Genomic DNA, 16903 nt, shown 5'->3' with positions numbered 1-16903 from the left:
CTTGGGTCTTTTCTTTCTTACTGTAATACCCAAACTTTTTTATAATGCATTTTTTTGGGCTATGCACCAATGAGCTTCAGGCACTCTAGGTTGGTGATTTATTGAAATGGATTTTGGTAGTTAGGCCCTTTTTTATTCACTTGGAGCAATCACTGTTGTATAGCCTAAAGTTTTAGTGGAAAATACCCAAATTATCATTTCACGTTCGTTATTGCTTTTAGTTATCACGAGCGGCATTATGACATTGCCTCAACTTTACAACTGATTGTCACTTGTGGTGTTGATTTGTGATGTGGAAATGACTGGTAGCCTACCTGACTTAGATAAGCAATTTTATTGATAAAAACGCAAAAAAAATTCCCAAACCATTTGCGGCGAGGTTGTTCCATACTTCTTTGGCGCCCCCTAAAATGTTGCCCTAAATCCGCCACTGGCCCTCAGGCGGAGGTTTGGGAAACAGTAAATGCGGCTTCTGAATGATTTAAGTTATATCGAACTTCTGAAGCGGCTTTTTTTCTATTTTAAACAGTCAAAAAACATTTAGCAGACAAAAATAAGTGGAATCCTAACAGTAGGCTAGCCTATACCTCTCAGCCGGGAGGCACTGGAGATGGTTACACGGCTCTGGGTAAGACCAGAGATCAGGTAGGCCTATAGGCTATGACTAATCCTCAGATGCTTGTAATTGCATCATGGTGGTTCACCATGTGATTACTTAGTCTATATTACTGGAGCTTTTTTTGTAAAAAATATTTTTGTTGCGCATAGCCTATAGGCTACGCAGCGTCTCAAGTGATGTTTTGATCAAGTGATTTCATAAGAGCAATCACTTTTGCATGAGAGCAAAAGAGCAAAATCACTTTTGCATGAGAGCAAGTGATTTCATAAGAGCAATCATGCAAAAGTGATTGCTCTTATGAGATATATTTCCCTGGGGATTGTAGATCATAGGGATGCGAAACTTCATCCGCTTTTGGCTTATCCACAACACTAGAAGGGTTAGGCTACATTTTTTTCTTATTTACAAAGATAATGTAGCCTACTTTTTATGGATGAAGTTGGTTTTGAAGTAATTTAAGGTTTTTAGTTGGAAGCAAGCCAGCAGCAAAGCGTAAAAAATATCAGATTGGCAATGTAACACTAATGTAATCATAGGGATGCGAAACTTCATCCGCTTTTGGCTTATCCACAACCCTAGAAGGGTTACATTTTTTTCTTATTTACAAAGATAATGTACTTTTTATGGATTTATAAGAAGAGTGAAGTTGGTTTTGAAGTAATTTAAGGTTTTTAGTTGGAAGCAAGCCAGCAGCAAAGCGTAAAAAATATCAAATTGGCAATTGACCGTTCTAATGTTGGCGGAACAACGGAGTTACGCGTCTCGTAATGTACTGTCCCTAATTTTTCCTTACCTTTATTTTTACCAACAAGTGGCGCTAATACGCCGTAACTAAGCTACAAGTGAAGCCAAACCATGCGTGCAAAATATATAGAAGTGAAACAAAATCTAATTTGGCCGCTAAAATCAAATATGCTGAAATAAGCTTAGGCTACGCTTTTTGTAAGTTTTGTTGTTTTCCAAAGTGATAAAATTTTCAAGTTCAAAGATTTGGACACAATGCAGCTTTAAATTTCAGAGTTTGTCATTATGTCAGTGTCATACTCATTAGCCTAAACCTTTATATAACAGAGTGTGCACCAGTCTGCTGAGTGCGGAAAGTCGAGTTAGGCATAGACTACATACGTCTAACTGCATGATCACTGTTGGTGTACTTTATTTGTCAAACGGATCGCATAGGTCCCATAGATTGCTAATTTATCGCAATGAAAAATTACAAAGATTATTGTGTAGTCTATAAAAACAGTTTGTTAAAATCGGTAGCCTAGTTCGACAATATAGCCTACCGGTAGCCTACTTAACGTTTGGCCTACGATGATATTGGTAGCCTAATTATAAAAACAGTAATTTGTTTTCACAGATTTGTAGGCTACTTGTCTACTGGGTCGATCGAGCCTTAAATAAACCTTGAAAGAAACGATAAGGTTAAACTTATTTAATAATATTCTCAAATAGTTTTGTTTCAGTTTAGCGGTTTAGCCCATTCTGGCTTGTAGCCTAGGTAGGCCTATCACTGTCACATAGGCTATTATGGGTTAACCAAAAGCAACATTGACCAACTATATGTGGGAACTGGTCTCCTTTAGGTCTATCCTGCTAATTCCTGCAAGTATGTTTTAGTAGGTTATAGGTGGTCATCTCGTGAAACTGCAAACAGATACCTGATATGTGGCCTAGTCTGTTTTTTATTGACTTTGCATGTCTTAGCTGTAGGCCTAAGCTGTGTTAGGCCTAGACTAACCTATAGGCTTAAGTTGTGGCATAGAATTGACGTGACACTTTGACCTGAATAGCCTACAAGTCTGTATTCCAGTGACGAAACTAAAATGAAAATCTTTGGGGGCAAACATCATCCAACATGAGTCAAAATGGTCTTAAAACGTCCTAGGCCTAATAGTAGGCTATTGTTAAAATATGATTTTTTCGGGAGGGAGGCGATTGCCCTCTCCCATCACCACGTGGCTACGTTCCTGTTGTGCGCCAGTGAAATCTCAGAATGTGGCCTACCAGAAGCTTTCAAGCTTTTGGAAATGTTGCTTTGTTTAAAACGTGAAGGCCCAGTTAGCAGCTGCAATTTAAATCTTCAAGAAGGACTTCGTTTTAAATGTTAGCCTACTCTAGTAGGCTTAACAGAAAACTGTTAAAAACAAAATTTTCGATGTAGCCTAACTTTATAAACGAATAACTGAACATTCAAAAACACAAATAAGTTAGTAACGTAGGCTATGAAGTTACAAGATATTTTTACTTTCGTTTATTTATTACGACAAAAGAACGTCAAAACAAAGTAGGCTACAGAGGAAGATAGCCTTTTGGCTACAGCTCTTTTAGCTGAACCGAGTTGATAATCATAGGCCCATTCAACATTGAGTAAGATAACAGGCCAGTATTATCATCCATATTCTTGTGTTGTAGCAGAGAAATACAAAACCTTTCATGCTCTGCTGGGTTGGTTGGTTGCTATTAGGTTTTTGATACCACTAATTTATTTGTTAGTGATAACAATGCCAGGATTGGACGCTGAAAACGTAGCGAGTGAAGACAATGAAGAGAACGTGTCTGGTTACGATAACCTTTCATTTGGATTCCAGTTTAACAATCAATACAACCATTCCAAAAGGTTCACTAATATTCTCGACATCACGTACAACCCACGATTGAGCAAGTAAGCAGCCTGTAGCCTACAAACAAAAAAAGCTTGATTTTTTAAACTCTTTTGTCTTTCTGTCATTGCTGGGTGTTTCTACCAGGCTATGGGCACTAGGCTGAGCACTTTCAGACTACTGGTACAAAGTGGATTTTGCGAGTCACGTTGGAATAGCTCAGTGATGTTCGGTGGCTTAAATCGTTGGGAAAGCAATTTGGAAATATGCTGCAGCAAGGTAGTAGGCACGAAGGGCGTAACCGTCGGGCGAAACCCGAAGGCGTGTTGCCGAAGGCAACACTTCCAGCGGGGGGTCTGGGGGGCCTCCCCCAGAAATTTTTGAAAAACACTTCCAATTTGGTGCGCTCTAAGAGCATTTCCAAAACAAATCAAAAATAAAAATCTGTCAAATTGTGCTTCGCCTATGTCGTGATCATAGCCTACATCCATTTAATGTTTAGAAGTCATGAACAATCTTAATTTTAACGTTGCAGGACCAAAATCCAGTGTTAGACATTGTTCTATATGTAGCCGACCCCTGCAACACTGCTTTATTATTTTATTACGGTTGAATGCCTTCCACGTGTAGGCTATTCATTGAACTTGAGGTCACCTGACCAGCAGTTTGTCGGATGTAAGTGAATGACTACAAAAACTAACACTTATGCTTAAACATTACAACCGCAAGCAATTTGTACAAAAAGCTGGATAAGTTTGCCTCCTGCGTATACTATAGAAGCTTAACGAACTAAATATTGCATCCGCACCTGAACGTTCATTGGCGAAGTAACGTTATATCAATGCTGTAAAAAGGGCAAAGGCATGACTATGAAAGCTAGTAGGCTAAAGTACATGGCGAGGAGACATCAAAAAACAGCAATAATCTTTTCGCCTTTATGATGCTGTGCTGTGTACCGTGACGAGAGACCATTCTGACGAGTTAGTCTAGCCGCTCTAGCGAATGTACGCATTGACGTCACTGGGAAAGCAACTCTAACCATAACACATCTGATTGGCTAAGCAGCTGGTGACGTTTTGCAAAACGAGTGAGAATTGGATAAAACGAAGACGTTTTTTGACGTTTTTGAACGTGGGGAAATCAACTGTTAAAGTTGATTTCCCTGGAGAATCAGTGGTTGTTTCTGACAGGAGCGTTTGCGTTAGTTGGCATTTATAGGCAAGACATGCGGTTTGGTTGGGACTTAGACTACTCACAAGCGTTACCAGTAATTCTAGTCACGAACACAGTAGTTCTCAAGTTAAAATAGATGTGATAAAAATAATAAGAAGTTAAACCTAGAATTCAGTCATTATATTTTGCATAGTTTTCGCTCAGGTAAGCACTGCTTTCCTTGCTTTCTCTCACCGATCGTCACTGGAATAGCTCCATGCTATCCGTAAGACCTCCAATGGACAATTTTAACATTTGGTAGAGAGCAGTGACTAAGGCTGTGAAGCATGTAGTCTAGCCCTAAACAAATGAGGATGGGAATTCCTTTAACAATAGGATTTAAGTTTTTATTTGTTTTAATTGAAGTTGAAGTCTTAATTTGCATTGCCCCTTTTTTCCTAATGGTATCTCTCAAATCTCCTTCTGTTGTCTCATTTCACCCCGGAAAACTCGACCTGCAGAACATGTGGATCTCATAGACCCTGATATGAAGACATTACTCTGGTTACAACAATTGGGAGATATTGCCTGAATTGCTGCCTCATAAGCAAGAAGAAGATCCCGGCAAAGATACCTTTTTTGAAACTTGTTTAATTTTTTCGGTGATTTATATTCGAACATGATCTTGCATCATCCATCAATGACGATCATCTTCCAGCCACCTAACGGAGTGGAAGGTCTGCGCGTAATGGATAATGGAACCAAATACTGACTGGCTGACTGCTCTCCAGTAGCCTTCCAGTGTCGTCCGGGAACATCGGGAATCTGGAGTGGTAAATTGATAACCCTCGGCCCCAGAGACTCACACGACGACGATGATCTTGCAATGATCCAGTACCAAAGCACTCATACAAAACTAACAACAAGTTCTATGAAGAACAAAATGACTTTTACTGATTTTTTAAAAAAAGTTATGTCCCATTATTCTAGACTCCCTCAGGGTAATTTAACTCGATCGGACTTCCCGTTCATAAAACCGAATGTTTTTATTCTCAAAAGTTATAGGTAGGTATAATGCATATAGACGATAGGTTGTTGGTGGGACCACTATTGGGAGTAGACCTGATCACCTGACAAAACGTCTGGGCGTGGAATAAATTTTTTGTTCGACACAGGTTTGGACCTAAAATGCAAGACCCTTTTAACCTACAACACTGGGTTAAGGGTAATGTTTGTTTTTTTATACAAAGGTTTGCAATATGTGTTGAAAAAGCAGCAGGCCTACTTCAGCAAGGTGGTATGGCGGTGGCCTACAAAAATAATAGCTGGGCTAGACCATGCCATTGCCACATTAGTTGATATTTTATGCTCGGACTTGGAAAACTTCTTTGAGAGCTTATTTCTAGCAGTTTAGCATACTTGTAGAGGCTTTGAACCACTAACGCAGGCCCGGTCACCGAGATTGACAAAGTGAAGTTTCCGCTTGTAGTGATGTGTTGTTGTCGAGGAATTATTCCATGCACTAGGTGCCGCTGAACGGAGAGCAGTCTTGGAATGCGTTGCTCAAGCGCACTTGTAGACAAAAATGAAGATATTCTAAATCAAACGCGATACAGCACAGACCCATAATGAAGCAATCAAAGCACCAATTGAGCTACATATTGAGGACTAGGTAGCTGCACTTTGTTTAGCCTATTTATATTTGTCTAGCCCGTGGCTACCTAGACTCGACCTACAGGGGCGCCGGAACGATTTTTGACTAGGGGTCAAGATTATGAAAAAAGGGCACTTTTGTTGCTGAAAGGCCTTTTTTTAAGTTTTAAGATATACCGGTAGCGATAATGCTCAACTATCAGCTCATTATCGAGTAATGATATAATAAGTGTAGGCCTATACAAAGAACTAATGCACGAAAGGGCATCATGCTATGTTGTAGGCTACTACTGTGATACAGACTTTTGTGTCTTGAATATTATTTTGAGGTAATAATGAAAGATTGCAATTAGGCTAAAAGCAAATAGCAGAAATTTTTATATTGCAAAATGTGCAGTAGCTTACATAATTGGGCACCATTGCTCCCTCTGCCCCCCCCCCATCGACAGAAAATTGAGGGCATGGGGCATCCGTCCCCGCTTCCGGCGCCCCTGTCGACCTACAACTTAATTTATCACAGTGTAGACTTCAGATTTTTCTGATTGTTTCCAATTGTCTGATTCTCCTAAAAGCCATATTTCTACACCGTGCCTATTTTCTCTTCTTTCCCTCCATCCTCCTACAATACATGAAATGACATATTTGTGAAATTACCAAGCAATTCTGAAATTACCTGAAGAACAGATCGCAAATTACATCCTCAACGATTGTACCATTTTCAACCCACTTGACGGAGTGAAAAGTCTACGCGTCTTGGATAATGAATCCAAAGACTGCTTTCCAGTGTATTCCTGGAACATCGTGAGTCTGTGGTGGTAAAATGATAGACCTTCGGCCCCAGAGGCTCATACGCCGACGAAAAAGAAGATCAAACAGTTAAAAACAAGGAAATGTACCGCTTCATTGTTACAAAATTCAGTAAAACTGTTAGCAAATAGTAAAAAAGTATCAAAAGTGCCGTAAACAAGACCGTATCTCCAGGTGACCGATGTTGGACGTCTTCAAATATTTCATAATTTGCATTTCTCGCAGATTTGTGATACTGGACACACGAGGAGTGACGTCATGGTTGCACGAGGCCGACAGTCTGTCACGTGATCTGACGTACCCAAAGTACCAGACCAGGCTTCTGCGTTCCATTATATTTTGTGAGAAACATCATGTTTACTTTGCGATTTGCAGTGACTTTACTCTGCAGGTGAGCAACAAACTGAAATGTTTTGGGTTATTAGTTCCCAATGTTCTCGGATCGAACAAGACTTTCACAGTTTTTTTGTCAATTAAACAAAATATATTTGAATATCTTGCTTTTGTGTGAGCATATAAGTTTGTAAGTTGTAATATACGGTTGTAAGGCTTTTATATAGGAAATACAAAAATGTAAAAATTGTGGACTTTTTTTACGCAAGATTCTTGCTTCTTGTGTTGAGGCTAACTGCAGTTATTACAACATTCGTTTTAATTCCCAGATGCTTTGAACAGTCAAAATAGACTATGAAAAAATATCTCTTTAAATAAAACCAAGGTTTAAACGTACAACTTTTGTGCATCACGCGATTTGTTACTGAGGACTTTATGGACAGCTGGTCAATCAGCGGCACCTAGTGGATGATTGTTTATTATATCTTTATTCTGCATTGCGAGAAAGCGGACTTGAGCGCTATGCATCGGTGTACGCCTTTCGACGTACACCTGACCCACGCTGCAGCCGACGGCAATGTCTGTTTCTGGTTGTCTACTCTACTTATGACTTAAATTTGGTACCACCCATTACTCGAAATCGATCACTGGGTAGAGGCAGTTATCGTAAAGTTTCTTGCCCAGAGAAACAACAGCAAGTGCGGGTGGCTGGAGTCGAACATGCAGGCTCTCGACTGTAAGCCCAACGCTGTAACCACTCGGCCACTGCTGCCGGCTACTGCTGCCGATGAAATAATTTACAGACAATTAGACTCAAACGAAAACTTGACTCTGTCAATTTCAACGATCCGTCTTGCACAAGTTGTTTAAAGCCTCTTAATGTGTTGGAAATGGCCGGGGTTAAGTTCCAAAAAGGATTTCTCAACCCGAGGATAAAGATTGTCACAATCAATCAATAATTAACCTATTAATTTAAATCCAGCTAGCCAACGCTTACTTTTGAATCTTATAAAAAATATTTGTTTCACTTAAACATCTGTAAATCATTATTTAAAGTCTAAAACTTCTAGTCTAAATAGAGATGCAATGACTTTTAAAAGTTTCCATACTTTCTGTTGTATCAGGTGTTCAATAAAGAATTCCATCCCACTTGCAAGACAGAGAACCCAAACATGAGATCGATTCTTCACATGGTGTACAACACCAAGACTGATGAGTTAATCACAGCAGGAATAGGAGGGACAATTGTTTGGACTTACAGACAAACAACTCAAAACAAGTTTGATCAAATCAAATCCATGGCTAATTACAGGTGAACTGAATATGTGCATTCATTGATGTGTTAAGAAATTTGTTCTCAGCGTAAGCTGTTAAGGATGCAACAAAAGTACCAGGTGCTATGGTGCTATGTTGGGTCAATGGAAATCACTCATTTTCAATACGAATTAATATGTTTTTGTTGGCAGGAAACACTCACACTGTGTATTGTATTCCTAATGATATTAAAGATAGCGTTCCCTCAGTTTTTTTCTTGATCCGTCAAATCAGTGATCTACAGAATTATGAATGCCTTTGCCTAAACACACAAAAAAAATTAAAATTGTACGCCTACAGGTTAAATAGATCTGCGTTGCGTGGTGGTCGTGGGGTAGGGGTAAGCGTTGTGAAAGGGTTAATCAAGATTTCCATAGTTTTGATACCAATGCTGTGATTTTAACAGAAGATGTAAAGAAAACAAGAGCCAAATTTTAATACTTAGCAGGCTTGTCTCCGTTTAAGTTGCTCTTTTGTGCTCAAAACCGTGGTAAGAAGCTGACAAGAAACGTTTGTCATGGTTGCAACATCTTGCATTACCACACAAAAGACACTATCTAATATCTAATTAACCAACGTCACCAAAACTCTAAATGACGTTGATTAGTCGTTTTGATGGATATTAATTTACCTTTTCCCTTAATTTGTTTTTTTCACACAGATTAACAGAGAGTTCTCGTCATAAAGACGTAGGGGGCTCTTGGTGCACCAAGATAGTGCTGATATCCGATCTTCAACAAGTGTTCTTCTGCTCAGAAAACGATTTATATGTTTATTCTTTGAACGGATTGAAGCCGCTTTTTACCATCACTGAGTAAGTAAATGAGTCCATTATTTTTGGAAGAGATTTTTGTGGGTATTGTTTTCACGGCAAGAAAACAATGAGAATAGACGGTCTAAGGGACTAAGGGAGGATGTCTAGTTGTCCACCCCACAGGATATATTCTATATTTATATGCCAATGCATTTTATTTGTGAATAAGAACCATATGAAGATCTCACTTTTATGAGAAACAGACCGAAGGTTTCTTCGCCAGTGTATTTTTTATTTGCTTGAGTTGGCTCTGCTTGGCTCTTTTCTTAGCATTGATCTTCGTTTTTTCGATATGTTATTGCATATTGCTGGAGGTTGACAATGACAATGTCAAGCAATTAAGTTACGACAAGTCTCAAACGTGTGACTTGTGATTGAAGTTTTTTCGTAGTTTCGTTCATCTTTCTAACTTAGAAATCCCAAGAATCCAACTTTCTTATTTTCCACAGTGCTCACTCTGCATCTCTGACATGCGCCGGATGCTGCAAGACAACCAGAATGCTCATAACAGGGAGTATGGACTCGGAAGTGAAAGTATGGGGTTCCGGAGGCGGTCATATCGGTACATTTCGGGGTCATTCTCAACCAGTCACTAGGTGTGTATAGTAATGTTAATAGTGGGCCATGCTTAATTTCTATTTATTGTTTTGTAAAAAGTAGTGGAAAGGCTGCTGTTTGCTGCTGTTCAAAGCAACTCAAATGGCATATCCACATTTTCTTGTCAAAGTGCCAATCAAAAACTGCTTGCAAGCTGTCACCGGATACCTTCCGCCAACTCTAACCGACTGCTTGCTCCTCCTACAAGCATTGAGCCAGTACACTGCAGCGCCGATGTGCAGCAGTCCTCTCGCCAAATCCTAAAACTAAAACCTCTACCTGTTACCTGCATTCACCTCGATAAAACTTCCAAATTAACGATTAATACCAAGGTAGTCATATGTACACACTGCACAGAACCTTCTAGCAATCTCTCGTTGATGTTAGCAAACAGTGATATCATATGGGGTGGTGTGAAGTAGTGGCTTACTGACAACCTAATATTTAGCGACAGTACAAAAGAAGAAGCATTAACGAAGAAACTTCATGTTCAAGCGATGTTGTTCGACTATGGGGGTATACGCTTGAGCAAGGCAGTTTAAGGGCAGCTCTCCATTCAGCGACACTTACTGGATGGAATAATTCACAGACAACACTTCAACAGCCAGAAACTTCACGTTGTCCATCTCGGTGACCGAGCCTGCGTCAGTGGTTTAAAGTTTTTCACTTTTATGAACTCATCAGATTTGAGGTGATGAAATAAGTTGCGTGGTTTGAAAAGCGAAATTGATTAAGGCCTTTTTTTCATCCAGCTTGGTCGTTCACTCGCGTCCCTCCGCTTTGGTCATCACTTCTTCATTGGATGGCACTGTCAAAGTGTGGTCACTGAACGTGATGGAATTGTTATGCAGTATAAACGTCTTCCCATCGGGAATCGATTGGATGGATGTCACTCATAGTGGGAAACTATGGTGCGCAACTGACCGAGAGGTAATTTATTCATAACTTGTATTTTGGCTCTGGCAGGCTATTTTGCTTGCTCTGATTATGTACTACTGTAGTACAATTCAAGGTGTAGGCGGAATCGGTAAATATTATTGGGAGTGAAATGCAAACGGTGGTCGCAGCAATTTTTCAAAGTTTTAGCAGGACCTTTTTTTAAATCAACAGAGAACCTGCTATCATGATATCGGAGCATTTTGTTGTTGAGATTATTCAACAGTTTAGCAATGTGCAGTTGGTACTTTTGTTAGTTTACAACTTGAACGAGTTTGTTTCAAACTCGGTTGCTACAAATAGAATATTTACCATGGCAGAAAGATTAAATCTATGTAACTTGCTTGTGGAATATCAGACATGTGCACATTATAAATGTATTTGTAAACACTAGATGACTAGAACATACCAAAATGTAATGATACAATGCCAGTAGATATCAACTACTATTATATTTGGTTTTACTTTCACTTCAAAATAGTAGTGTTTTTAACATTCTTTGGCTCAAAGGGAGATTATTGGTCGCTTTGCGCAGATTCTGATTTACAAGTTTAATTCGGTTGGTGAGTTTTGGGGGCACGCCAGATGCAAGATTACATCTTTGCGGCTCATCAGCGACACCGGAAAGTCGCACCGGGTGGTCGCTGTTGGAGAAGATGGTAAGCTAACGTTTTATTTCGATTGTAGCATAAATTTCAAGTTGTTGTGTGAAGTTGTTATGAAATCTGCTTTACCCACGAGATAGAACCAGCGGGGCAGTAGATTAATGATCGCTGCCAAATAGGAGCAAGCCCTTGGGTTCGGTCTTGATTAACGATGCCTCTTCTTCTATGTTGTGTTTGCGGAAAGTGGTAATTTTAGCAAGAGTTGCCTACTCGACTGCCAAAGTATTGAACTGCCTTCGAATGAAGGTTCATCGCTTTGTATTGTCCATATGAACGTTTGGCTGTTTCGCCTGGGAACCCAGCTTATCCTCTGTATCGGCTAACCATTTCCTCAAAGTTAAAATGACATGAGATCCACGTCAGCTAGAACGTTTTTGTTGAATGGTATCGGCGATGATTGATTGGGTGGAGAGGATTGAATGGTCCGAAGTAATTGGATTGCTTACAGTTTTCACCAGCGACTTGCAGTCGCAAGAGATAACTGCTGTTTATCATTCTTTCCTGTACTTTAACCAGTTTAAGGTATTTGCGAAGGCGACTTGTACTGCCTGGAACGAGCTGCTGTGGCTTTCGATGCATTAGTCAATTGATCTTTCTTTACCAATTAGAGTGGATGTGGTATCATTTTGACAGCCGGTGTATTTACGACTGGGGCTGATTGTTGGCAATTCCAGGGTGAAGGTTGTGATTTGAACGTTGATATGGGTAGGCAGCACGTCCATCTATACTGTAGTATGACACCGTCGTGGTTCATCTGATTATTTTAACATTATTATTATTATTCATTAGTGATTATTAGTGATTAGTGATTATTGTTTATTTTAACAGCTATTATTTTAATTAATTCTATTTCTTTGTCTTCCAGAACTCCTGCAGTTAAAAATTGCTAAATCATATACGCCACAAAGTAACCTCAAGCTTTTCGTTTTGTAAACACGTTTCCGACTGAACCTGTGTCATTATCCTCCTTTCCATTTTTGATTCGTTTTGCTGAAAAATGCACAACTGATTTATTTGCAGGAAGTGTTCGCATGTTTAATCCTAACGGGAAGAACTCGATAGCGATGTGCACCGCGCTCCCTCCACCAGTGGTGTCGCTAACAAGCACGGTTTTGAGCGTTGGTTACGGAAGACATAGTAATCTTATTTTCATGCTGATTGAGCCAGAAAAAATCTGGGTTTATACAGGAAAGACAGATCCCGCTTGCAGGTACGAGTGATTCATATTACACCGTGCAACAAATTTCCAACTTTGAAAAAATTCAAGAGCTAAAGTGACGTTGCACTTTATAAATTCAGGGGCGCTGATTACAAAAGGGGTTTGTTTTTTCCGATCAGGTCAAGATCTTTTGAAAAAATATTTTCAAGTTTTCCAGTGTTATGCTTAAAAGTCCAAAGCTAATCAACCAAATTTAAAACCAAACTAATGAAATCACTTGGTTATCGTTGCAAACCGGCATGATTTGCTTCAAAGAGAAGCATTGAGTACTGAGTAGTTTGCACTGAAAAGTGTGGATGTGATACAAGTAAAAATACCCTGGTACGCAGTAGCAGATCCAAGGGGGGCCCTTGGTCACGTGCCCCCCCCCACCAAAAAAACGAAAAAAATGTATTTTTTGTGAGTTTCTGCAAAACACTTTTTCGCTCGTTGCGATCGCTCAATTACGTTTCATCGACGTAATTAGCGGAATAGAAATCGCGTGTTTTAGCAATAGATACTGTATAAGAGGTGTGCATTTTTGTACCTCTCAAAACTGAGAAAAGAAAACAGTAGCCTATTTCATACTAAAGCACATTGCTCACTCAGCTAGTCAACAAATAAATTAATCTATTCCAGTGTTAATAAAAGTATGAGGTGAAATGTGCCTTGTGTATTTCCAGTGTGGTAAGGCCGGGCCACCGCGGATAGATATTTGAAATTTCTTTGAAATACTGTGTGATAGCCTATATACCTACTAGGCCTATAGCCTACAAGACAAGGCAAAACTTCTTTATAAAGTAAGTTATTGAAATTCTTCTGTAGCCATTAATAAAAAGATTAGCTACTTAACTTCGACTTTTAGGATTAGCTACTTAACTTCGACTTTTCAATCAAATCTTAATTGTGACTCAAACTCAGGGGTGTCCAACCTTTTTGGCCAAAGGGCCACATCTAGTTTACGAATGGTTGCGCGGGCCACTTGAGTATTTACTGCTAATTTGTAATCTTAAAAATGACTGTCTGATAATTTCTAATTAAAACCCTCAGGGTTGCACGCCCCTGCTCTAACTTCTACAGAAATCTACTTTTTGGTTGGATGGATTTAACCAAGTAGGCTACGAAGTGTGACTTTTAGGCAAAACAAAATAGCGTTGAAGCACGACGTTCGCAAAAGCAGGCCAAGACAATACGAAAAATTACCAATTGTTCTAGGAGCTTGCTCCTAGACCCCCTATCAGTCTTTTTGTTAATTTTTAACTACAACATTTACATTGCTCAATTCGCTAGAAATTTTTACATTGTTGAAATTCTAATGCCCCCCCCCACCCCTTTCCTAATTTTTTTTTCTTCTAGATCCGCTACTGCAGTGGTACGAGCAATAGCGGATTGTAAACATACAAAAAAACACGAAGTGGATATAGATTATAATGTAACACTACTACAGGAAAGCATGGTTGACAAAACTCTGTGTTATGCACAGTAACTTGTACTTCAAATGGTACATGATAGAGCCTGCAATAAGACAAATACACATTTTTGCAAATATTTAAAATCAAAATTATAAAAAAAATGGAGTTTGATGGAGAAAAACGAAGTTCACATTCCTGTTTAACGCACCGGAAATATCCAGATACAACTCTTTGATCTTTTAAATTTTTTTTGTGTTCTACCGTGTTATGTAACAGTGCACAACTAATTGATTGGCCAGGGATACATAGTTTGGTTAATCATGGCTCTCTCTAGCGTATCTTTCCCCCTTCTAGTGAGTCTGTTGTTTGACCATGGGCTAACTATATTTACATAAGTCAGGGGATTCCAACTTTTCAGTGCTGTAGCCTAGCCCTTCCCCTTCATGTCAAACTAACTATTATCAGTAATCACCGAGTACTGTAGGCTATGTAGCCCCACGGTCGCGAAATAAAACATAATTTATCATTTTGCCACAAATCTTGGTTTTCAACGATCAGTTTCCAAAAAGTTATATTAACCTTCTGTCTACCGAAAAAAAAAATTACAAGTTTTACCGTTGGGGTCCATTGGACCCCAAACTTCAAAGGACTTGTTTTGGACAAAAAAAAATCAGCTCCAATGATGAAATTAAAGCTCAATAGGAAAGGACGGAACAGACTACAAAATCATAACTTATAAACACTGTAGAAAAGCGAAAAATACTCGAAATTTTACAAATAAGTTATACAGTAGCCCATGCACAAACCAAATTGTTACGGAATTGGTCTATTCTTGAGCAATGGTGAAACTACTGAGAGAATTAGCATATTAGGCCTACATATTAGTTCACAAGAAATATTGTGAGTTTATATATTATCGCATTCATTATGATCAAATGATTTGCGAATGTTCTTGGCAAACGTTGAGTTTGCAAATAGTACAGAATTGTCTGCATTTTTGGTGTTTGTGTCTTTCGCAAAGATAGCATCTAGCCTTCTTTGATTTTGGCGCCTGATCTTCAACACTCAACAGCTGTTTCCTTTATTCTGTTACGGATTTAGATGTCTTGTTGGATTACCAGTCGAAGCTGGTAATCCAACAAGCTCTTTTCCTAGTTGGATCTAAAATGTTCTTCTTTTTCATGCTAAATGTTGTGCTGCTATTTTCGCCTTGCAATTGATGCCATATTACAAAAGCATTGACAGCAGTGACATCAATCATATTGTAAATTAGAGCTATCGGCAATCTTCTCGTGATTCTTTTGGAAGTGTATTTTCTAACTATTGTGACAACAGTGTCGACTCCCCTTTAGTGCTGTTGTAATACAAGATTACTTCGAATGCAGCAGGCATGTGGTCCATTGGACCCCACGGTACAAGATGCTATTATTTTTTTTATGCTACTAACGTTGGTTTGAGATAAATAATTATTATATTGTCCTAAAGATCAAGAAAAGCTGTGAAAAGTCAAGGTATATCAATATCGCATTTGCTATATCTCCTGAGAAATCGCAGAGCGAAATTTGTTTTGGGGTCCATTGGACCCCACGGTAGACAGAGGGTTAAATATTTTGTGCCAGTAAAGTAGGCCATGTTTGGTTACAGAGTAGCAGAATGGAACACTTCACGACTCTCTGACATAAAGACTGATGAAAAACAAGATGGCGCAAGAGGATCGTCAGCGCGATCGCGTACGTTACTCGTCAGAACAACAATGCACAAACCTATGGAGAGATTAGCCGGATTCGGAACACGCTATTTCTGCTGCTGTCTTGCGGTGTTGCATTCAAAGTCTGGTTTCCTATACCATGGAGAGTTTGGCATATGCAGTGCAAGACCTAGGTAAGTATCTAAAGTAGGAACAAGAGAATATGTCATGTCGGTTCCTTCCAGCTCCTTTATAGCCAAACAGTTCTTTCGTCAATGAAATATGTAACTTAACCATATGAAGCTTACATAACGCCATTCGCAGAGACTTGCTTCTTCTTGGCCTACAAGACGGTAGGATCATCTTCATGGATCAAGTTGTCAGAGGCAAGAAATACTTTGAAGTTGCCGTATCCAAGGACCCAGTTCGCGACATAAAGCAGGACACCCGTAAAGACAGAGTCTACACAGTTTCTGGAGTCGACGTTTTGGTCATTCAGGTGTTCGCTTGATGATATATCATACCTCGTAGTTCGTACATGTGAAAAGTTGGTCATCAACATCTGTTGGTGTTATTATCAGACTATATGCTTACTTATGTATCCGAAAAAAAACTACGTTTTTTTACTTGCCTCATACTAGATAAGATATCGTACTTTCATGATTTCTTTGTGTTCTAGCGTCATAGAAAGTTTTTTTTTTTTGTCATCAGCCTAAATTACATAAGCAGTACACCCCTGGCTCACTTGGCTCACTACCGGGTCGCTCCAACTACAAGGCCTCAACCTAAACCACCGAGTGGTACTGGTAGCCTAACATTAATTTCCTTCAACATTTCTCAATTCTTTTGTTGCTTATTTGAAGTTCGATGCATTAGAACCCAACAATGTGAGTTTCTTCATCGCTTGAATGTTTCAGTTGCTGCAGATCCACATCCGCCAGACAATGTTTTGCTCTGTTAACAAAGTTTTGTCATTGTCTGTCTATGACGTAATCCGCTTTCGCTAACAGTTCTTCGTAAAATAATTCTTCGTAAACAATTCTTCGTAAAATTAATTCTTTGTAAAACAATTTTTCCCAAAGCATTTCTTCGTGCATGCAATTGAGATTTGAT

At 39.2% G+C, this 16903-nt stretch overlaps 1 protein-coding gene across 3 annotated transcripts in view; it reads left to right on the top strand.

Moving 5' to 3' along the window:
- Positions 1 to 1532: 1532 nt before the first annotated feature.
- LOC145778712 (uncharacterized) overlaps positions 1533 to 16903 on the top strand; it is a 40262-nt gene continuing 24891 nt past the window's right edge. The window contains exons 1-12 of one of the 3 annotated variants that reach the window (XM_082590268.1): positions 1533 to 1650; positions 1980 to 2043; positions 3116 to 3284; positions 7060 to 7225; positions 8292 to 8479; positions 9143 to 9295; positions 9745 to 9891; positions 10645 to 10822; positions 11364 to 11487; positions 12514 to 12703; positions 15748 to 15984; positions 16115 to 16289. In XM_082590268.1, the coding sequence (XP_082446394.1) occupies positions 3124 to 3284; positions 7060 to 7225; positions 8292 to 8479; positions 9143 to 9295; positions 9745 to 9891; positions 10645 to 10822; positions 11364 to 11487; positions 12514 to 12703; positions 15748 to 15984; positions 16115 to 16289 (1719 nt within the window). In that variant the 5' untranslated portion in view covers positions 1533 to 1650; positions 1980 to 2043; positions 3116 to 3123. Of the gene's footprint in view, positions 1651 to 1979; positions 2044 to 2131; positions 2229 to 3115; positions 3285 to 7059; positions 7226 to 8291; positions 8480 to 9142; positions 9296 to 9744; positions 9892 to 10644; positions 10823 to 11363; positions 11488 to 12513; positions 12704 to 15747; positions 15985 to 16114; positions 16290 to 16903 lie in introns of those variants that run through there. The other 2 variants (XM_082590269.1, XM_082590267.1) reach the window with 2 other exon arrangements.

The sequence above is a fragment of the Aplidium turbinatum genome, chromosome 10 (assembly GCF_918807975.1).
Source record: "Aplidium turbinatum chromosome 10, kaAplTurb1.1, whole genome shotgun sequence".
Taxonomy (NCBI): domain Eukaryota; kingdom Metazoa; phylum Chordata; class Ascidiacea; order Aplousobranchia; family Polyclinidae; genus Aplidium; species Aplidium turbinatum.
Note: the sequence above shows the minus strand (reverse complement) of the source record. Positions and strands in the feature narration are given on the sequence as shown.